This window comes from Eumetopias jubatus, unplaced genomic scaffold, assembly GCF_037043125.1.
Source record: "Eumetopias jubatus isolate StellerSeaLion01/CBP00866 unplaced genomic scaffold, mEumJub1_p1.0 scaffold_7, whole genome shotgun sequence".
In the NCBI taxonomy this organism is placed as follows: Eukaryota; Metazoa; Chordata; class Mammalia; order Carnivora; family Otariidae; genus Eumetopias; species Eumetopias jubatus.
The window spans coordinates 903,344-925,389 of NW_028274813.1; the positions used below are offsets into that span (position 1 = coordinate 903,344).

The 22,046-nt window shown below is 58.1% G+C and overlaps 1 protein-coding gene across 1 annotated transcript; it reads right to left on the reverse strand.

Moving 5' to 3' along the window:
* Nucleotides 1-969: 969 nt before the first annotated feature.
* On the reverse strand, nucleotides 970-20,856 carry TEX22 (testis expressed 22). The gene is made up of 5 exons (XM_028095781.2): nucleotides 20,619-20,856; nucleotides 20,076-20,290; nucleotides 5,816-5,944; nucleotides 2,981-5,591; nucleotides 970-1,202 (listed from the first exon to the last, which is right to left on the reverse strand). The coding sequence occupies exons 2-4, from the start codon at nucleotides 20,226-20,228 to the stop codon at nucleotides 5,400-5,402; spliced, it is 474 nt and encodes a 157-aa protein (XP_027951582.1). The 5' UTR covers nucleotides 20,229-20,290; nucleotides 20,619-20,856; the 3' UTR covers nucleotides 970-1,202; nucleotides 2,981-5,399.
* Nucleotides 20,857-22,046: the final 1,190 nt, after the last annotated feature.

The window sequence follows — 22,046 nt, forward strand, 5'->3', positions numbered from 1 at the left end:
CAGGTGTGTGGCTGGAGGGGATGATGTTGAGGGACATCCCTATGGGGCAAGGAGGGAAGCATCCAGGGGACAGGGCTCCCCAGCGGTGGGGGAGGCCCCCAGGGACAGAACCCACAGGCCCCTACAAGGGACTAGGAAGGTGGGCAGGAGCCCAGAGCAGGTGCTGGGGTAAAAGCCAGGGGTTCCAAGGAGGGCAGTGGGCTGCAACCACAGGCTGTTGAGCAGCCCAGCTCTCCAGAAAAGGAAATGCCCACCATGCAGAGCGGGCCACCAGCTGTCTGAGCAAGGGCAGCCAAGGGAGCAGCGTTGATGGTGTTTGGAAGGGGAGAGGAGAGGAGGGGTTTAGGTACGGGGCAAGGGGTGAACAGGTTGAGCAGGTTCTCCAAATGGGGAGGTGGTGGTGGTGTCCCTCCTTCCCCGTAGGCCCCCTTGTTAAGGCCCTGGCCTGAACTCCGAACCTCCTCATCTGGACGGTGACGCTGCATCATAAAATCTTCCAGTACTCAATAATTGACTGAAAAGTTAGAACTACCAAAAGATACCCAGGCAGCCTTTAGTCATGGAGAGAGCCCGAAACGTCATGCCTTGTGAAGAGCCTGCTTCCGCCTCCATCGCAGAGACAGGATGGGCTTCATCCTGAGAAGGAGGGAAGCCGACTGAGAGGTGCAGGCCGACTTCCTCCGTGCGATGCGGACAGAGGACAAGCGCGGCTGGGGAATGGGCAGCAGGGCCACTGGGGTCCAGGGTCTCAGGGAAGACATCCAGACCCCAAGCTTCCCCAGGAAGGGTAGGGATATGCCCCTCACAAAGCAGAGTGACATTTACTAAGACCTGGGACCCCACGGAGCCCGGCGGCTCCGGCTGGGGCCTGCTTTCTCCCCTTTCCAGACTAACAAGAGGAAAGGGGACGTTGCATGCAGTGCCCTGCCCTGCTCTGAGGCAGTCAGTAGATCTCAGATGGGTTGCAAATGAGATTTAGGAATCCATTCATTTATTAGCAGGGCAAATAGACGTTCAGGAGATGGCTCCTCGCGTCAGAACAGGAATGAAGGCCTGGTGGCCACCTCCAGCCACCTCCACGCATCCAACAACAGAGAAACTGGAGGAGGGAGGGGGCAAGGGGCCAGTGGAAACCCTGCAGGAGTGCCGGAGGTCATGGGAACGTGGTCCACACGTGCCATCGGTCATCAGAAGCTCCAATACTGGATGACAAAACAGCAGGATGGGAATGAGAGTTAAGAGCTGAGGAAACACATTTCCTCAAAATCACACCATTGCTAGAATAAGTCAGGAACAGCAAGGGGCAGAATGTTGGATTACTAGTGTGGGAAAGGCCGGAGATGATCTGGGGGCGAGACAAAGCAAGTAAAACAATAACTTATTCAGTTATGACTTGTTAAGCACCTACTTCATGCCACACTGTTTAGACGGGGCAGGGGGTGGGGAGACAGGGTCTCTGCCCTGGGGGAGCATGCAGGCTAGTGCGTCGTAAATAATACACGGATGCCAAAAACGACGAGGGCAAGGGGACAGAGTGGTCATACTGAGGGGCACGGTTGTTGAAAGAGATCAGGACATTGGGGAAGGAGGGACCCGCGGGGGAGGCGGTGGCCACTCGGGGGGACCACGGTCCTGTACAGGTGCAGCGCCCCATGGGGCCACACTGAGGGCTCCGAGTGACCGTTCTTCGGGGGCCCCTCGGCGGCTGCGTAGTGAGGGCTGGGAGGAAGCGGGCCAGGACACACAGGGAAGCACGCGGCGCCAGAGGCAGAGCCTTTGGAAATCTGCAAGTGAGTCCGAGGGGCCCGCACGCCCTGTTCCAGAAATCCCGACGGAGTGGCGTCCGCACTGAGGCCCATCTTGCCTGAGTCACCGGACTTTCGGAAAGAGCAGGTCACGTGCAAGACAGACCCGCCGCTGGGCCTGCGTTCCTGCCCAGCACTCAGTGTGCGAAGCCGGCTTGGAGGGAAAGCGAGCAGCGGCTAAGGAAGGACGGGTCACCCGCCCCGACTCGCGCGAGTCGTACAGGCAAACGTCTGTAAGCCGCGAAGAACCCGAGGGACGAAGTCTTTCATGGAAAGCCAATGAGGATACAAGCAAAGCAAAGACTGAGTGGCCACGTGGGGGTGGAGACCTCCCCACGGCCTGCGCGGTACAGGGGGACTGGTGGGTGCAGGCCCGAGGCCGGTCCAGCCCCGAGTGGGAATGACGGCCTCGGTGGGCGGGGGCGTCAGCTCCTCAGCACTTGAAGCCGGACGTCAGCCAAGGCTGTCTGAGGGGAGGGCGCTGCCAAAGCCACGTGACACCGTCTCTTGATTTTTGCAATTTCTAAAAATAATCTTAGGAGAAGCTTTTAAACTTGGGGTGAAGACGCATTCGTCTAATTCAGCAATCATGTTTTCCCTTAAAATTAAAATCTTTTAAATTTGCAGGGAGGAGCTCTGTATTTATTCTGTATTTCCACATGCTCTCTCCTCACTGCCTAGATCTCTAGAAATACTCCGAATGTCAACAGCCTTATCTTGATGAAATTGTGGGCGAGATTTTTAAAACTTCAGTGTTGGATTGTTGAATAGTGAGTGTGTTCTTGCAAAGCCCACGAAGTCATTTTTTTCAGCAGGGGCAGTGCTGGGTCGTAGTCGTCTGCTGGCCCTCACTCGGGAGGGCACAGACGACACCCCCCAGCACACACCTCCCTTCCTCCTGTCCTTCCTCCTCTCTCTGCTCCCTGCTCCAGGCTGGCCTCCCTCGTGAGCACACACAGGTGCAGGGCGCGAGGGACATCATGCAGCCAGCCCGGGCAAGCCTGCGTGTGGGACACTGTCCGCCCTGCCACCAGAGCATCCAGGGATGTCCCCAGATGCCCCCCCGGGGATGTCTCTGAGAGTCCTGGGGAGGTGTGTTCCTCCTGGAGCTTGAGGAGAGACCCACCTGGCTGAAAGGGAGGGAATGGGCAGTGACGAATAGACATGGGGGGTACCTGGGGGGGTACAGTCTGTGAAGTGTCTGGCTCTTGATTTCAGCTCAGGTTGTGATCTCACGGTTGTGGGGTCGGGCTCTGTGCTCACTGGGGAGTCTGGTTGGGATTCTCTCTCCCTCTGCCCCTGTGCCTGCCTGTGCTCTCTCAAAAGAAATACAGAAAATAAAAATGAGACAAAGAGTGGACGTGGGGGGGTGCTGCAGTGTCCGTGGCCGGGGGTGGCCCAGGTGATGTCCTCGCCAGACTGATGCTGCCCCAAGACTCTCCCTCTCTGCTCGTCCTGCTGACGCCCACTCTGCTGGGTGGACCCTCTTCCCTTCCTGGGACTCTCGGCGGGAGTACTGTTCCCATTTGGGGCCCGATCATCCTTGGTTGTTGGGGGCAGTCCTGTGTTCTGTGGACGTGAAGCAGCGATGCCAGGAGCCCCTGTGGAAGGCACAGTGCCCCCCCCCCAGACGATGTCCACGTCTCACCCCAAACCTGCGAATGTGCCAGCAGGAGGACTGCTCAGCCATGACCGGGGCCTGGCGCGGCTCTGAAGGCGGAGGGAGGGGCCCCGTGCCACGGCATGCGGGCAGCTTCCAGAAGCTGGAAAAGGCCAGGAACAGATTCTCCCCAAGGGCCTCCAGAAGGGCAGGCAGCCCTGCCCGCGGCCTGCTCTTAGGCTGGGAGGCCCATTTTGGACTTCTACAGAGCCCCCAGCCAGGGAATTTGAAGACATGAAGTCTGCAGCGGTGGTTGGTTGGGGCAGCAGTAGAAGCCAGCCCTCCCGGTGACAGCAAACCCGTCCCTGGCTGGTGAGTGACACCTGTCCTGGGCACTGCGCTCTACAGGAGGAGGCCACCGGGCTGGTCCTGAGGCCTTCGTAACCACGGTAACCACGGAGGAGGCAGCAGAGGATGCTGCCCAGCTGGGGGCCTCAGCCCTCCCAGGCCCCTCCGCTCTGCCGCCGTGGTGGGAGTGCTGGGTGCTGGGCCCCCCGGGCAGCCGGCTGCCTGCTGGGCGGAGGCACCGAGAGCACGTGAAAGGCAGAGAGCTGGCCATCCGGGCATCCTGGACTCACCACCATCTGACTGCAGCCTCATGACCCGCCCCAAGCAAGACCAGAACTGGTAGGTCAGCCGGGTGAACCACCGGATCTCTGGTGCCAACATGGGAGTCCTTTAAAGCCACTCCGTGACAAAAAACTCCAAAGCCCTTGTCACCTCTACCCTGACTGTTGGCACTTTAGCTCCCACTCTGCACTGTGAGCACTAGTTGGGGTGGGGGACTTCCTGCCCAGCATGGAGCCTGGCCCATGACGCCCACCCCCCACTTCATCAGGGTCCCTGAGGGGGAGGGGGAGGAGGCCTGCACCTCACCCCTCAGGACACTTCCACTGACCTGTGGGCCAGCAGCCTCTCAGAAGCAGGCTCCAGGACCAAGGGAGGCCACTACAGGCAGGTGCCCAGCTGCGTGCCCTCACCCCAGGCCTGGGGTTGGTCACCTCCTCTTACCCAAAGTCCCCTCCAGCCAGCTACCCCCACACAGGAGCCCGTCAGGCCCTGAGAGTCAGGGGCCAAGTCCCGGGGAGGGCACACCCCGCCGCCCCCCGCAGCTGTCCTTCCGTGGCCCCTGAGGGCTGGGAGCCTGCATCGTCCCCTCCTTCCCTCCTCCAGCTTCCTCTCCCCGAATGCAGCTCTGCCTCGTCACCCCCAGCTCAGAACCCTTCCGCCCACCCCTCAACCTCCAGAAGCAGACACCTCTGCGGGCCCAGGGCCAGCTCCTCACAGCTTCCCCAGGCCCTCTGCCCACACTGCTTTCTTGGCCTGTTCACCAACCACTGTGCTGAGCTGGGGAGGCACCACCTCGTCCAGGAAGCCTCCCTCTGTGTTCAGCAGCCCCTGACTTCCGCTCCCCCGGGGGTTATGTGTGCCCTTTTGGGCCTCCCAGGCCCAAAATGAGACCCAGTGCCCCCAAGCTGGGTGGGCATCAGTACCCAGCAGTTCATGACCTCAAAATCCCCATCCTCCTGGAGGAACAGCAAAGGAGTTGGTCACGAGCCAGGCTCTGTAGGGGGGCCCCTGAGCCATCATGGCCCCCTCCCTGCTCCCAGGCCATCCGCAGCTGCTTGACCCCAGGAAGGTTTGGGCAGGCTCTCCAGGTGGCAGAGGGCTCTCCTGGAAGGCCCCACTCTGCCCTGTCCCCCAGGCCCCTCCTGGTGGCCTCCTGGAGGCTGGGCCGGGGCAAGGCACTCCTCCCTGAGGTGGCCTCCAAGTCCTCAGGGCTGCGCATCATTCTAAGGAAGGGGCAGCCAGAGGGTCCTTCTGGGCCTGTGTTCTCATCCCTGGGCTCACGAGCCCCCGGAGGGAGGTGAAGAGGACTCAGCCGCCGCCTACCCCAAGACCCTCAGGAAAGGCGCTGCAAGACAGACACTGGGCTAAGTCGGCTCTTGGAAGGGTGGTGAGCTCGAGACCTGCGCCTCCAAAGTCACGGTCCGCCAGAAAGGCGCGCTCCGGGCCAGGAAGGCGTGGAAGGCGTTGGCGGACTCAGGAGACCTCAGAGGGTGGGGGAGGAGCACGTCCTTGTCCACGTCCTCGGACACCAGCTGGGCCACGAGCTGCGCGATGTCCTGAGGGCAACCGCGGGGTCAGGGGGCGGGGCGGGGCCGGGAAGGGGGAGGGGCGCGCCGAGGCCGGGAGGGGGCTGTGTGTCGCCTGAGCCCGTCCCCGGGTCCTCCCCCCCCCACCCCCGCACACCCTGCACGGGGTGGGGGGCGGGTAGCGGTGCCCGGTCTCTCTCAGCCGCCCCGCGCCCCGCCCCCCCTCCCCGGGCCCCCGGCCGCCCCCCGCACACCCTGCAGTAGCGGGGAGGCCCGCCGGTGCCCGGCTCCTCCCAGCCGCCTTGCGTGGCCAGCCGCCGACGCTCGTCGATGCTGACGCTCCAGTGGCGGTTCGGGCACCTGCTCTCGGGCGGCTCGCACACCTGCGGGGACAGGGAGGCGGTCGGCGCTGGCCACACCTGCGCGCCGCGGGTCCCGCGCCCGCCGACCCTCCGCACTCGGCCTCCAGGGGCCGGGGCGCCTGCCGTCCCGCGGCCTGTGGCGGCTCTCCGCAGCGGCTCTGCGCCCGGACGCCCAGGCCCCACCCCTTCAGCCCGCTTTTCTGCGCGAGGGTCGGGCCGGGCACTGGGAAGTCCTCACAGCGGCCACGGCCCTTCCCGCTGGGGCCAGGAGGCGGCAGGCGGTAGCGGTCCTCCGAGCTGGCCTGCGAGAGCCTCAGGAGAGGTGGGGTGGGGGGCGCTCTTCCTCAAAACCCCTCTAAAGTAAAAAAAAAAAGCCACAGGAGCCGTGAGGACACACCGAGGTGGCAAGGGGCCGGTGGAGGAGGGGTCAGCACAAGGCAGGAGGCTGGAAAGACGTCAGTAACGGAAAGGCCAGCAGCCCGCCGCACCCATGCAGGACTCCCCCCCACCCCGCCCGTCAAAGAATTTCCTAGGTGGGCTGTCTGTGAAAGACCCTCGGAGAGCCCCCCAGACTCTGCCCAGCCCTGGGGGCCCCCTGCTACCTCCTAGGGGGGTGAGACAGCCAGTCACGGTGTCTGGAATGCCATGGGGGGGGCACGCTAAAAACAGAGGATAAAGACAAGAGCAAAGTCCCCATTCCTCAAAAAATTAAAACTAGAATTTATTAGACTGCTCATTAGAATGAGCCAGCAGTCCCACTTCCGGGTATTTAGCGAAAGGAACTGAAAGCAGGTCTCAAGGAGATACTGCATGCCCAGGTCACGGCAGCATGACCCACAACAGACAAAAGGTGGAAGAACCCAAACGGCCACTGATGGGTGACAACATTCCCCAGTGTGGTAAGCCCACAGAGTGGAATATCATTCAGCCTTAAAAAGGAAGGAACATGGGCGGACCTTGAGGACACTATGGCGAGTGACACAGGCAGGTCACCAAAGGACAAACACCCTGTGTGAGTCCACTCACAGGAGGTCCCGGGAGGGCTCAGGTGCACAGGGACAGGAAGTAGATGCGGGTGTTGAATAGGGACAGCATCAGATTCGCAAAACAAAAGAGTCCCGGAGATCTGTTCCCAACAATGTGAATATACTTCATGCTGCTGAGCCACACACTCAGAAACAATTAGCAAAACCAAAACCAAACCCCCCAAAGTGCACATCAGGACCCAGAGACACACACACAAGGAAGATGTGAGGGACACAGACAAGAGGGTCAGCTACAAGCCGAGGAGGAAGCCTGGAAAAGGGACCAGCCCGGCTGACACTTGCGCTTTGAACTTCCAGCCTCCAGACTTTGAGACAATACGTTTCTGTGGTTTAAGCATCCTCCTTCCCCAACTCCCGCAAAAAAAAAAAAAAAAGTGAAGTCCCCAGCCCCTCTTCCCACTCCACCACTCTGCACCAAGATCCGCAGGGCCTGGCTATTCTCCCTCTCCTCCCAGCAGAGGAGGGTTCCTTTCTGGGGGGGATGGGCAGCCCAACAGACCCCAAGGGTGCGGCGCCCAGGGCAGAGCCCCCAGAAACCTGCCCCAGCCCAGCCCGAGTGCCTGACTGCTAGCAAGGCGGCACCTGCGCACGTGGAGCCTCCGCTCTTCAGCACTGACCAAGAGCAGGTGCGGCCTCTGCCAGGGATGAGAGAGACTCGGGGGACAGGAAAGAGCCCCCCGCCCCATACCTGTTGTTCTCCTAGACACGGGAGTCCATGAAGCAGAAAAGGGGGTGGTGCGGGAGAGGAGAGCTCCGACGGCAAGCCGGAACTCTTTAAACACGTAAGTGTGGTGTCCGCACGGAAAGTTCCCTAGCAGGTGTGGAGGGGGTGGGGGGTCCCTCCCTCCCGCCTGGCAGTAGCGCTAGACTAGACCCACTACACTGTATCCTGCTCCCCCACGGGGCAGGGTCAGCAGAGCACCTGCCCAAAGCCCACCTCTCAGGTCTCCGCCATCCACTATGGGTGCAGCGTCCCCCGAGGACCTCTGAGACTGGGGGGCAAGCCGAGGACACACAGATTCTGCAGACCTCAGACCCCTGACGGAGAGCGAGAGCAAAAGTGCGCGGTTGTGGCTCAAGGAATTCGTCACAGAGCGTCATCACACAAATGCTGACTGATAATGCAAGGGCTGGCCAAACACCAAAAACGAAGACATGGTGAACGGGTAACAATTCATGAGAAAACTGGAAAATCAACCATGTGGGCTGACATCCAGCTAGTCAAATTTCCAGGAGAGAGAGCCGAGAAAATGAGTGCACAACACACACTTCCCAGAGACAGAGGGGACACGGCTCCAGACCAGGAAAGGAAACCCCTGCAGCAGGGGTAGTATGGGAATTCCAGAAACCTGCAGAGATTGACACGCAGCACACGTGCAAAGGACCCGAGGTGCACGCCGTCTAGGGCATCACGCAGCAACAGCAGGGCTTAGAGGCAACAGAATAATACCTTACAAGTCCTGAAAGAACATGATTTTCCACTGAGAATTTCCACCCACGAAAGCACCACGCAAGTGTGGAGGCAGAATAAAGAAACTTGAATAGCTTTACAGTCGAGAACTCAAGCATCTCCCAGGCCCTCCCAAGAAAGCTACTGGATGAGGCGCTCCACCCAAACAGGGGAGTAACCGGAAGTGGGGGGACCGAGGGCCCAGGGACTGGGGTCCTGCAGAAGGGGGCTGGCAGGGGCGCTCCGGATGAGCAGCCTTGGGGAGCAGCCCCCCTGGGAACAGAGCTGGCCCCTGGGCTCCCCCAAGTGTGGCCTTTGGGGCCCCGGAGCAACCATGGGCCGTTGTCCGCATGCCTGGGGCTCTGAGGAGGACGGAGCTGTGTTTTCGGCGTGGGGCTTCGTCCCCAGAGATGCACCAGCTCTGGCTGTGGCTGGTGTCCCCAGTGAGAGTGTGCACAGTGAGGACAGGCCCCTGAATCTGGAATCACAATTCGCGGTGGGGACAGCTGCGAGAGCTGGAAGCGATGGGCACCGGGTCGTGCCGCTTGTGACCCCAGGAGCTGGGGCAGAGCCGTTGTTCTCAGTGAGGTGTGCACCTGTGTTAAAAGCAGCCCAAATTTTTAAAAATAAAGATTTAAGTGCTTAAGCAGAGTGATCTAATAGACACAGAACATGCGCACACCTCTTTGACGCACAATCATGCTCTCACCAAACAAATGGATCATTGCACACATCAGCCACCAGCCAAACAGATGTGCAACTTGGGACTCGTCTGGGTCACATCAGGCAACCGCAAGGCAATGCAAGTAAAAATTAACAGCAGAAGCACATTGGGGCGGGCCTTCTGAAGCACCCCTGATCCGCCCCTGAGTGAAAGGGAAAATCAAGGCTGCGAGCTGGCTCACTTAGAAATGAGCGAGGGTGCAGGGCACACCAGCTGCAGCTGTCCTGTGAAGACAGAACTCCAAATGCTGGAAAATTAGGAAAAAGTCCCGGAACAGGTGAAGCAAGCAATTCAAGCAGCGAGGAAAAGAACAACCAAAGAACTTCAGTGAAAGCTAGAGGTGGGGGCGCCTGGGTGGCTCAGTCAGTTGGGGGTCGTCTGTCTTCGGCTCAGGTCATGATCTCAGGGTCCTGGGATCGAGTCCCGCATCGGGCTCCCTGCTCGGCGGGGAGTCTGCTTCTGCCGCTCCCCCTGCTCGCTCCTTCCTCCCTCCCTCTCTGTCAAATGAATAAATAAAATCTTTTTAAAAAAAAGAGGCAAAAGGAGGAAAGATTAATGCGTAACTTAAAAACAAAAACAAAAACCAACAGCGGACAATTCTCAGCAGTTGGTTCTCTGCACGCCAACGCAACAGAAGGACTGGAGGCCTCGCAGGCCCAGGCACATCACGTCGCGCAGCCTGTCTCTCCCGCCCAGTATCCGTTCTGCTTCCTTCATGACCTGAGTCACACGCCTCGTTTTCTTCCAGAGTTTTGTGCCTTGGCACCAACCTTTAAAAACTGCAGTCAGACTTGTAGGATTTCCTGTCGTGGATTTAGCACGTGGCCCCAGGTGGGAATTTTCCCCTCCGAGATTCTGACGCTGCTCTGGCCGCATTCTCCTGGCGTGTCTGTGGTTTGGTCTTAATGTTTGGTGCATGTCTGGTCTTCTAAAGGGGCAGCCGGTCACCGCACCCCCACTCATGGAGAAGTCTGTCCCCACGGCTCCGCACTGCCATGCAAAGCCCACATTAAGTCCCCAGACTCACACGGGGACCCATTTCCGGACTATTTGCACTGCATTGTGGATCACTTGCCCGTGTCTGTCTGTCCCAATGCCATACAACTTTATTTTACTTTTTAAAAGATTCTATTTATTTGTCAGACAGAGAGAGGGAACACAAGCAGGGGGAGCGGCAGAGGGAGAAGCAGGCTTCCCGCTGAGCAGGGAGCCCGACAAGAGGCTCGATCCCAGGACCCTGGGACCATGACCTGAGCCACAGGCAGGCACTTAATGGACTGAGCCACCCAGGTGCCCCTATGTCATACAATTTTAATTGCTGGAGCTTAGAGCAGACAAGCAAAACCTGCTCTTATCTTTCAAAACCCTTGCATGGTTTCTTTTCTATGTAAACCTTCCCCCCTCCAAAAAAAATCCTTATTCTTTTGAATAATATCTTTACCATGCAGTAATATATCCACGTTTTTGAACTCTGACTGAAGGAAGCCACGCTGCACACATCATGCCGCTTGCTTCTTTCACCCACGACTACGTCTATTGGGTCACCCTGCTGCCCGTGGAGGGGCACCCACTCGCTCTGACTCCAGGCCCAAAGGCAGAGCTTGGCACCAAAGCACGCCAGGAACAGATGGGAGGCTGTTCACGGGAGGTCTCCATCCCCTGGGGCTGGAACATTCCCATGTTCGCTCCGTGCACGTTCATGTGCAGGTCGAGGGACTGGGTTGTTTTTAATCCGCTCTGGCGACGGCTGCCTTGTGAGTGGGGTGACATTGGTCACTGCACCTGCTGCCAGACCTTGTGCTTTGTCTTCCAGTTCCACAGACCCTTCTTTGGCCTCTCCTCTCTCCGCCACTTCCCCTTCACTTGTTCAAAAGTCACTGTCTCTGCTCTCTTGGTGTCAGCCCCGCGTGCATGCACACTCAACCAAGTCTAAGTTAACAAACGGGCCCCTCACCTTCTTGGGACCAGACGGAATCTGGAAAACTTAGCTCCAGTGACAGACCCCGTCCTGATGCTCGTGCCATGGTGGGTGCACGTGCTCGTCTACCCTGAGTCTTCGGTGTGTGGACCCCGTGGGGTGTTGTGGTGCCTGTCCACGTTAGTTTCCATGTGCCCCCACGCAGAAGCTGCCCCCTTCAGTCTGAGCTCACCTTCAGGCTACATGAGCTCTCTTCTTCACATCGAGGGTGAGGTCCTGCTGGGGCAAATTTTTGTGCATCATTTTATTCATTTATTTTTCCCTCTTCTTAAAAGATTATTTTTGATGGGCATGAAGTTCCAGGTTGACGGTTACGTCCTCCACCGTACCGAGATCTCTCTGCTGCTCCTTTCAAGACTCTGTCTTTCCTCTCTGATGGCTTTCGAGAGCTTATCTTGACTGTGATGGTTCTGGGGACAGATTCCTTTCACTGCTCCTGCTTGGGGCTGTGGTTGGACTGCGCGTGTCAGCCGGCCTCTGAGTGGCACCCGGTGAGGAGCAAGGCTTCCCGCCCGAGACCGGCACCGACTTGCCAGCCACGTGAGCCAGCCTAATCCAGCTGTCCGGCGACTGTGGCTCTAACGTCCTGACAGACCAAAGCCACCCCCTGAGCTGCTCCAGAGTTCCTGACCTACAGAAACTGGGACAAACGTATTTATTATGGTTTTAAGTTGCTAAGTCTCAGGGACATTTGTTAGGTGCAACAGATAACTAATACACGGACAGAGACGTAGGTACATTTAGGATAAGACTGTCAACATTCATGAAGAGTTTGTTTTTTCTAAAAATTGGTATTGCACCAAATCAGGTACTTTGGGGAAATTGGGCAGGTTTAAAGCATTAACTCGTCCCATCAGATGAGATGGTATAGTTTTCCGTTAGGCGTGTCTACGCTCCTCGGTTACAGTGTCCTTCACAGAACACATTCGGTCTTAAGCGCTTTGCAGTATCTGCTGTTAAAGGGAATGGGTCCTTTTCTCCCCACTACATTTTCTGGTTGGCTATTTTTGGTATATTGAGAAACTATTAAGTTTTATTTTTTTAAAGATTTTATTTATTTATTTGACAGAGAGAGAGCACAAGCAGGTGGAGAGGCAGGGAGAAGCAGGCTCCCCGTGGAGCAGGGTCTCGATTGCAGGACCCGGGAATCACGACCTGAGCTGAAGGCATATGCTCAACTGACTGAGCCGCCCAGGTGCCCAAGAAACTATGAGGTTTTAAGTGGAGATCATCTCCAGCCTTCCTCTTAGTGGTCTTCCTTCTTAACGGGCTCACAGGGATTTTCTAAACAGACAATAGATTAGCTGCAAATAGTGACCATTTCATGTTTTCTTTTCAGGTATTTATAGCTCATTTCATTTTCCTGACTTCGGCACAGCCTCGGTGTCTGACAGGCTCATTGTCATGGCGACACCCCGCACCTGCTGAAACACTCCTGGGGAAGTCCCATCAAGGCTCTTGATAGCTCCCTTTATCTATCAGGTTACAGAAACGTCCATCTCCTCCTACCTTACTTGGAATCAGTAGGTTTTCACTGGCTTAATTATGCTTCAATTAAAAAAAATAATCAATAGGTTTTTATGTTTGTTTTAAGGAAAGATACTGGAATTTATTAACATTATTTTTCCATATCTATTGAGATAATCATGTGGTCTTCCTCCTTTGTTAATGTAGAGAATTTTATTAAATGGATTTCTAAACTCGTTCGTCCTTGGGGTACAGTTTTTCCATATATACACAACTTTATCTATTCACTGAGCACCTACTCACCACTCACGCGCCAGCACCAACCTCGGCACTAGGAGGATGTGAGAGACCAAGTCCCTGCCATGCTCGGGGCAGAGGTGTCAGGGGCTGGGGGCATCACGGTGGTGAGGTTTAGTCTTTTAGAGGCTGCCTGGTTTTTGTGTTTTTTTTTTCTTCAAGATTTTATTTATTTGACAGAGAGACATAGCGAGAGAGGGAACACAGCAGGGGGAGTGGGAGAGGGAGAAGCAGGCCTCCCGCTGAGCAGGGAGCCCGATGCGGGGCTCGATCCCAGGACCCTGGGACCATGACCTGAGCCGAAGGCAGACGCTTAACGACTGAGCCACCCAGGAGCCCCGATGCTGCCTGGTTTGATCTATTTACCACATATTCAGGATTTTTCATTCTGTGCCACACTCTATTGGCGTGTTGTTTTCTCTCTTTCCCCCTCTCCTGCGGCACTGGTGTCAAGGTGAAGCTGCTCCACGTGAGCCAGCAGTGACTCTGGACAGTTTCCACCTCCCTGGTGGGGGGACTTATTTCCTAGCTGCCTGGGAGTGCCCACCTGTAGTTCCTTCCCTCAGGGAGTTTCTGGGACCACTTTAGAAGTTTACTGTGTTGTCATCGGTGTCTTCAGGTTTTTAAAAGTTCATTTTGTTTAAAAAAAAAACTGGGGCGCCTGGGTGGCTCAGTCGTTAAGCGTCTGCCTTTGGCTCAGGTCGTGATCCCAGGGTCCTGGGATCGAGCCCCGCACTGGGCTCCCTGCTCCGCGGGAAGCCTGCTTCTCCCTCTGCCCCTGCTTGTGTTCCCTCTCTCGCTGTGTTTCTCTCTGTCAAATAAATAAAATCTTAAAAAAAATAAAAAAATAAAAGTTCATCTTGGGGGGTGCCTGGGTGGCTCAGTCAGCTGAAACTCTGACTCTTGGTTTCGGCTCTGGTGGTGACCTCAGGGTCATGAGATGGAGCCCCACGTCAGGTTCCGTGCTGGACGGGGAGGCTGAATGGGAGTCTCTCCCTCCCTCTGCCTCCGACCCTCCCCACTCTCTTTCTCCCTCTCTCTAAAATAAAATCTCTCCTAAAACGTTCATCTTGGTAATACAAATTCAGATACTCACCTTTCACCCCCGCTGACGACGCGAAGTGCTGTCCTGCCTGCACCACTCGGCCGGCCCGCCGGTCTCTGCCCCCGAGCGGCTCCTTCTGCTCTCGTTTCTCATCTTTTCTCCCACATCCCACTTCTTTGTGTCTCTCTTCCACTTTCCAGGCGACTTCCTCAATTTCATATTCCGACCCCTCCCCCGAACATTTCAATTCTGTTCTATTTATGAAGAGCTCTTTGTGATTTTCTGCATGTTTCTTTTTAAAAAAACAGAATCCTTTGCAAGTTGGATGGAGCGAGTGTTTCCCTTCCACTTCCTGGGGTTTCACTGAATGATTCTGGAGGCTTCTGCCCCCTGCACGGTGCGCCCCTCGCCCTTCGAGTCCTGCTCCACGGCCCCTGAAGGGGGCACCCGCCGCTGCTGCGAGCTCCGCGGGAGGGGCAGGGCCGGTCATCAGAGGGGCGGCGGCAGGGACATGGGGCACCCCTCGGTGCCCTACCCGCTCCCACTGTCCTCTCTGGGGGATGTTTCAGGGCTTCAGGAGGGACGGGGCTGTGTGATGTGCTGACTCCCTAAAATCCAACGGAAAGAAAAGGCAATTCTCCACTTGCTGCGCTCAACATTTCGGCACCAAGTAAGTCAAACGTGTTGGCAACTGTGCTCCTCAAATCTACCGTGTCTTCTTTTTTCTTCACTGACTTTGTCACTTGGTCATTTTCTTCAGAGAAAGTGTGTGAAATCCACTGGGACTTTGGTCGTTTCTCATGGAATCACTAGAACTTTATGCCTCAGGTATTTGCAAACTCGATCGTGAGGGGCCCCCACCCTGGGCCTCCGGGCGCTGCACCCGGCTGCTGTCTCGGTGCCTGCAGGCGAGGGAAGGGCTCTGTCCACCGCCTGGGTTGGGGCGTCCCTGCAGCCTGCCCTTGGAAGGGCTCTCCCACCCCAGCGGGGCCCTAAGCCTGAGTTCAGTGTATAAAATGGAGAACCACCACCACATGGGAAAAGTAGAAATGATTTTAAAATGCAGGAATCCACTATCCAAAGTGAACGAAGCCGTATTTGCTTAGCTTTTTCTCCCTAAGAAATAGATCATGACTGAGAAGAACTCTTGTGTCTAGGATTCCTCCCCCGGCCAGCGGCGCTGAGCCCCAGGGCCAGCTCCAGGCCCGGCCACTTTTGGCCACAGTCATAAACACTAGGAGGCCCGGCGCTGGCCCCACGATGTGGACGAACGGTCCCACAGCGGTTCCCCCGCCTGCTTCTCACCCTGCATGCTTCTGAGATGCTCCCAAGTGGGTTTGGGGGGGTTCACTCCGGGTCCACGCTCCGCCACCGCACGGCCACGCAGGCTGCCACCAGCAGGGGGCACTGGCTCTGCTCCCCGCACCCCTGCCCACACCTGTATCCGCCACCTTTTCACACTTTGTCCAACGACTTCATTTATAGCCCTGACACTGAACACCTTTCACTCCCTCCCAGCGATCGCCTGTTTGCTGCAGGTGCGCGTGCCGCACAAACCACACGCGGTCTCTGCCATCCAGGTTCGTGCCTGGTGACTTCGTCAGGGGCTGGGTGCCAGGGCAGGGACTCGCCTGGGGGCAGCTCCCGTTTGCTTCCGTTTCCAGGACAACCTGCCGGCCTCAGTTGCCCCCGGGGCCAGTTCAGACTGGCCCAGGCCCTGCAGGGTCAGCTGGGGGGGCGGCCTCGCTCAGTGTCCCCCTGTCCTTGAAGAACTTCTGTTTGGCACTCGTGGCTCTCCGGTTCCCCTTGGTGCCTGGAGCTTTGCTTCCACGCCCGCCTGCTGTGTCCTGAGGTGTCTGGGACCGGCAGCAGCTTCGCCCTGTTCCCCATGGGGAGCTGCATGTCCCCAAATGACGTCTTCCCCATCTCTTCTCCTCTCATGCTTTCTCGTGTGCTAAATTACACGTAACTTTTACCATTTTAAGGTGTACAGTTCAGGGCCACTAAAGCACATTCACAGTGTTGTGCAGCCACTGCCACCGCCCGTCTCATCTTCCCAAACTGAAACTCTGTCCTCCCCACACACTAAGTCCCCAGCCCCTCCCCAGCCCCTGCTGCCCCCACTGTGCTTCCGGAGTCTGACCATTCTAGGGGCCTCACGTAAGTGCGTCGTACGGCGTTTGTCCGTCCATGACGGGCTGATAATTCAGCACAATGTCCTGAAGGTTCATCCGTGTCGTGACATTTGTCAGAACAAACTTCCTTTTTTAAGGCTAAATCATATTCACCGCACGTACACTTCACATTCCTCCTCCGACGGACCCCCGGGTTGCCTCCACGTTTTGGCTATGTGCATAATGCTGCCGTAAACACGGATGTACATCTGTGTGCGCGAGTCCTTCCAGCTAAGCTCTGGAGGACTCCATGCTGTTTCCCACAGTGACTGCACCGCTTCACACGCCCACCAGCGCTGCACAGGGTTCCACTTTCTCCACATCTTGGCCCGTACTTTTCTTTTTTTAATTAAAGACTTATTCATTCATTTGAGAAAGACAGAGAGAGAGCACAAGCAGTGGGAGCGGCAGAGGGAGAGGGAGAAGTAGACTCTCCGTGGAGCAGGAAGCCCGATGCAGGACTTGATCCTAGGACCCTGGGATCATAACCTGAGCCGAAGGCAGATGCTTCACCTGCCGAGCCACCCAGGCGCCCCCCTTTTTTTGAGAGGAGTTACGGTCCCGGGGCGGGGGGGAAGTGTTGTCCCCTGTGGTTTTGATTTGCATTGCCCTAGGACTGATGATGTTGAGCATTTTACATACTTGTCGACCCCTGATATAACGGGAGAAATGTCTGTTCAAGTCCTTTGCCCATTTCTGCCTCAGGTTGTTGTTTGGTTTAGAGTTTTAGTTCTCTATGCATTCTGGACACTAATCCCTTACCAGGTATGTGATGGGCACAGGTTTTCTCCCACCCCACGGGCTAACTTTTCACTCTGTTGATGGTGTCCTTTGAGGATCAAAAGGTTTTAATTTGATGAACCTTCATTTATCTACTTTTACTTTTGTTTCTGGAGCTGTTGGGTGTCATCCAAGAAATCAGGGCCAAGTCTAATATCATGGAGCTTTCCCCTGTATTTTCTTCCCGGAGTTTTGTACTTTTATGTCCTTGATCCATTTTGAGTTAGTTTTTGTACGTAGCATTAAGTAAGAGTCTGACTTCATTCTTTTTGCAAATCCAGTGTTCCCAGCACGGTGTGTGGACATGACCGCACCCCACCCTCCCCCCAGCGTCTTGGTGCATTGATCAGCTACCTCTAACTTTGTTCGTGGTGTTTTGCCTCCCTAAAAGTTTTGTTGGTTTTCCACAGGTGGTTAAATGTAACCATCTATTCTTTCTTGGCTTCTGGACTTGGACGCTAGGTTAAAAGTCTGCCCCTATGCATCTGGGGTTCATCCTCGTGTTCAGTGAGAGGCACACCCACAACTATCTGTCTTCTAGATAGCTACACCGTTGCCCCGCATGACAAAGTCCATCTTCCCCACTGATCTGAGATACCATCTTCATCCTACGCTAAGTGTCTGTGGGCATTTGGGTCAATTTCCAGACTTACTTTTCCGTCTTGATATTCATGCATCACACGCCAGGACCCTTGCTTTGCTAACTGACATTTTGTGATATGAATTCACATCTGCTAGGACTGAACCTATTTTTGATTATTTTTTCTATTTTACCAGTTTGGCATACTGAAAAAGAGAAGACAAGCATTTACCTTTTTTTTAAGTTTATTTTTTTCTTAATGATCTCTACACCAAATGTGGGGCTCAAACTCACGACCCCAAGATCAAGAGTCGAATGCTCTTCTGACCAGGTGCCCCAAACATTTAGCATTTTTACTGTTGATGACACTGAATTGTGAAATCCCTGAGGAGGACCCCTGGTGCTGGGGAGTCTTCCCCTCCAAGAACTGGGTGTCTCTTCCTGTTGCCAAGGCTCTCGGTAATGCTCCAGGATGTCTTAAAGGTCTGCCTGTTTCCTATTAAGTTTATTCCCATTTTCAGATTGGCCTTTTTCATTTTTCTTCTGGAGTCTGTTTATAACCATGCAGGCCACTGCTTTGCACGAAGTTGTGTGGACCCTCTTCCCGAACCCTCTGCTGTAGACTGGTTCCGGTCCATTCTCCTACACTGAGCAGGCACACTCACATTCCTCCGTGGTGCTGCATGGCCAGTTCTTCCAAGATGGCACAGGTCACCGTGAGGATGGTGACTCGCCTGCAGCTCTGTTTTGTTTTGCTTGGCACTGCTGTGGTTCTGGTTGTTTCTAGTTTTACTCCTTCAGGATAGAGATTTTCTGCAAATGCCTGGTGCGCTTAGCCGTCAGTTGGTATGGAATAGGGCACCAAGACTGGATTAGCAATGTGGGTGGACTGGGGCTCAGTAGCTAGGGCAGCAACCTGTTTCTGCTGCACCCCACCACACAGCTCTGCCCAATCTGTGACTGCCCACCAGAATGTGACTCCTGTTGACCAGCCCTGCCATCCTGTGCTGTTCTGTGGGTTCTTGACTTCTTCAGAACACTCTGCGGTCATTTCAGTGAGATTGTTAGGAAGCATAAGCTTGTCTAGCCCTTGCTGAGAGGCTGGATGTTGGCGGACCCTCCGTCGGGGGAGGTCTCCTTAGACCTTGGCCTCAGCCTGAGCTCCTTGCCCCTTTGTGAGCACATGGCCTCACTGTGTGAGGCAACGGGGGCCCACGGTGAACACTGCAGATGAAGGTAGGTCTTGTGGGTCTTAGGATAGGATGACACAGGGACGAAAGGAATGGTCAGCCAGGCTGGAGGCGATGCCTGACAAGGGGCCAGCTGCAGGCCGGCCTGCAGGAACAGCATTCCACACTGAGGAGCACAAAGAGGAAGGACACCATGCAGGACAGTGAGACAGAGAGTAGCCCAGGGAATCCCTCAGGCTGCAGTGAGCAGCTGACATTCCCGGAGGGCTGGGAGCAGAGGAGGGAAACAGGGAGGGGAGAGGGACTCCCTGCCCCCAAACCAGAAACCTGAGAGTCTGCAGAGATGGGTCTGCACTCTCTTCCGGCCGCCACCCAAATCCCTCCCCTCTGGACACCACCCACCGGGCCCTTCTTTCCCACTTCCCTGCGGCCCCACTGGCCCCCACCCAGCTCTCAGAACCTCGAGCTTGGGGGCGGGGGTTGGCTCTGCCCAAGAGCTGCCAGGAGTACGATGGTCCCCGCCACCCATTCAGGAAGGGGGCCCCCGAGTCACGCCCTTCCTCCTGCCAGGTGACACATTTGTGTGTTTATGTTCTGGTCCAGCAAGTCGAGGGGTCTGTGGCTTTGGCCCTCCAGGACCCTCACAGCCCTCACACGTACTCGGGCAGGGGCCGCGGCTGGAAGAGCACATGGTGGCCACAGGGGGCAGCTAGGAAGCCTGCTTTCCTGCCACCTTCTTACAAAAACCTCGGACCACAGCAAGTGTCCACACACACGAGCCTAAGCGCACAGCTTGACAGGCTCCCACTCGCCACGCTGGCCACCCCGTCACACTTGGCATGCGTCCGACCTGGCTCTGACCCTTGCACAGAGGGAACCACACACAACTGCAGGCGTCTGGCTTCTGTGGTCCTGAAGCATCCCCGGGGGCTGGAGTAGCTGTGCCCCCTCTCGTGGCTCGGTGGGAACCAAGCAGCTGCTCACCCAACTGGTGTGAGACAGGGGGACGGAGAGGTGCCTCCAGTTTGGGGCTGTCACAAGCAGAACCCCTGGGAATGTTTTGGTCACCACTTTTGGTGACAGTCCTGCTGACTGCCTGCTTACCTTGTCCAGGAGCTCTGCTGTGGGGCAGAGGTCCCTGTCACTGGCTCCCTCCTTGGGGTGCCACCCTCCACACCCAGGGTGCAGGTGCTAGGGAGACCGAGGCAGGCCCCTCTGAAGTGCCCAGCAGAAACGGCCAGGGCCCAGTATGGGAGGCAGAAGGGGCCACCTAGGTGCCCACTCAGGGCCCCGGGAAGAGAGCTGATGCTCTGTGAGCCTCCCAGCAGGCACCGTTCAGCCCTCCCCAAGGCCCAGTCGCTGCTTCTGCATCCCACCTGGACCAGCCCACCTGCAAAGCTGGTTGCTAGGCTTCAGCTTACCCAGTCCTGCGTCTGCGGCTGCTGCCTTTCGCCCTGGGCACCGGGCTGGTCCCAGGCCATGGTCGGGCTCAGAGCTGGAGAGGGCTCTTGGGGCAGTGGCAATTTGGGCTTCTTCCCCAAGAGGGCATTAGACAAGGGCTTCAGACGGTCCATCTCCAGCCCCACAGGCTGCGTGTCTGCACCTCCCGGGCTCTGGAAAAGGTCACCACCGCTCCCTGGGCCCCGCAAGCAGATGGAGACAGTGTCAGGCCCTGCTAGGCTCACCTTCCAGCTGCTGGCCAGCCAGTGCCGGGCAGGCCTCAGGCCAGTGGGTGACCCGGGTCCCCAGCTGCTGCTGCCGTTTTTCTCGACATGGTAACCCTGGCAGGAGCAGCTACTGCACCCCGCGCTGTCCCGCCCCCGGGGCCCAGGCCTCCCACCTTGGCTCCAGCCCTGCGGGCATGTGCCCTCAGTCGGCTGCTGAGGACCCGCACAGAAGACCCAGACAGAATGAAGGGCCCTGGGCTCTCCCTGCCTCCCCACTCCCGCCCCCTGTGACCTCACCTCGACGCCGCGCGGACCACGCCCCAAGGGGGGCCGTGAGCCAGACGATGCTGCCCGTCTCCCCTCCAGGGGCTCTGCGGGCAAGGAGTGGGCTGAGGGGGGCTCAGGACAGGGGTCAGGAGGGCACATCGTGGAAGGTTGGCAGGAGGGAACCATTGGGGGTCCCCACTGATGGAGGAGCGCGGTACTTGGGGGAACCGAGGTGGGGGAGCGGCTGGGTACGGAGGGGCGCAGGAAGGGCGGGGTAGGCTAGAAGTACGTGCTGGGGTGCGCCGGGCGTGCGGGGCGGGGAGAGGTGGGGCCTGCGGGGAGTGCGGGCTGCAGGGGCGGGGCAGGCCTGGGGTGCGGGGAGGGGGGCCCCCAAGAGTACGCGGCGCACAAACGCGGAGAGATGGGGTACCGAGGCAGGGAAAGGTCGGTACACTAAGGAGCTTCGGGGGGGTACGCCGGGGGGGTACGGAGGCGGAAGGGCGGGTCCTCCACGGGGGGGGGGGGGCGGTCAAAGAACAGGGGCGTGGCCCACAGCGGTTCGGCGAGCCTGAGGAGGCGGAACCGAGCCCGGCGGAAGTCCCCCTGTGGCTGGCCCCGCCCCGCCGTTTCCGCTTCCGGCCTGCGCCGCGCCTGCGCTGTGGCCCAGGGGCCCCAAGGCTGGGGCCTGGTGGCGGGCTGGTGTGGAGCGTGACTCCGCGGCGCTCGGAGGGGTCACCTGTCAGATGCCTCCCTTCTCCGCCTCTGGGGAGTCTCCGAGGCGTAGTTCAGGGCCCCTCGGCCGGAGCCCCGCCCCCCGTTCGGCCTACAGGTTCTGTACCCTCCGTGGCCCCCCGCCCCCCCGGGCGGAACCCACCGGCCGCACCCACGCCCCCCGGCGTCCCCCCACGTACCCCCGCTCCGGGGATCGGTGCCCCCCACGCCCCCCGGCGTCCCCCCCACGTACCCCCGCTCCGGGGATCGGTGCCCCCCACGCCCCCCCACGTACCCCCGCTCCGGGGATCGGTGCCCCCCACGCCCCCCGGCGTCCCCCCCACGTACCCCCGCTCCGGGGATCGGTGCCCCCTACGCCCCCCGGCGTCCCCCCCACGTACCCCCGCCCCCCGGGAATGGTGCCCCCCACGCCCCCCCTGTCGGAACCCACCGGCCGCACCCACGCCCCCCGGCGTCCCCCCCACGTACCCCCGCTCCGGGGATCGGTGCCCCCTACGCCCCCCGGCGTCCCCCCCACGTACCCCCGCTCCGGGGATCGGTGCCCCCCACGCCCCCCGGCATCCCCCCACGTTCCCCCGCCCCCCGGGAATGGTGCCCCCCACGCCCCCCCTGTCGGAACCCACCGGCCGCACCCACGCCCCCCGGCGCCCCCCCCACGTTCCCCCGCTCCCCCGGGCGGTGTCCCCCCATCCGTTACCCGGGGGCGTTCGCCCGCCCGCGGAGTGC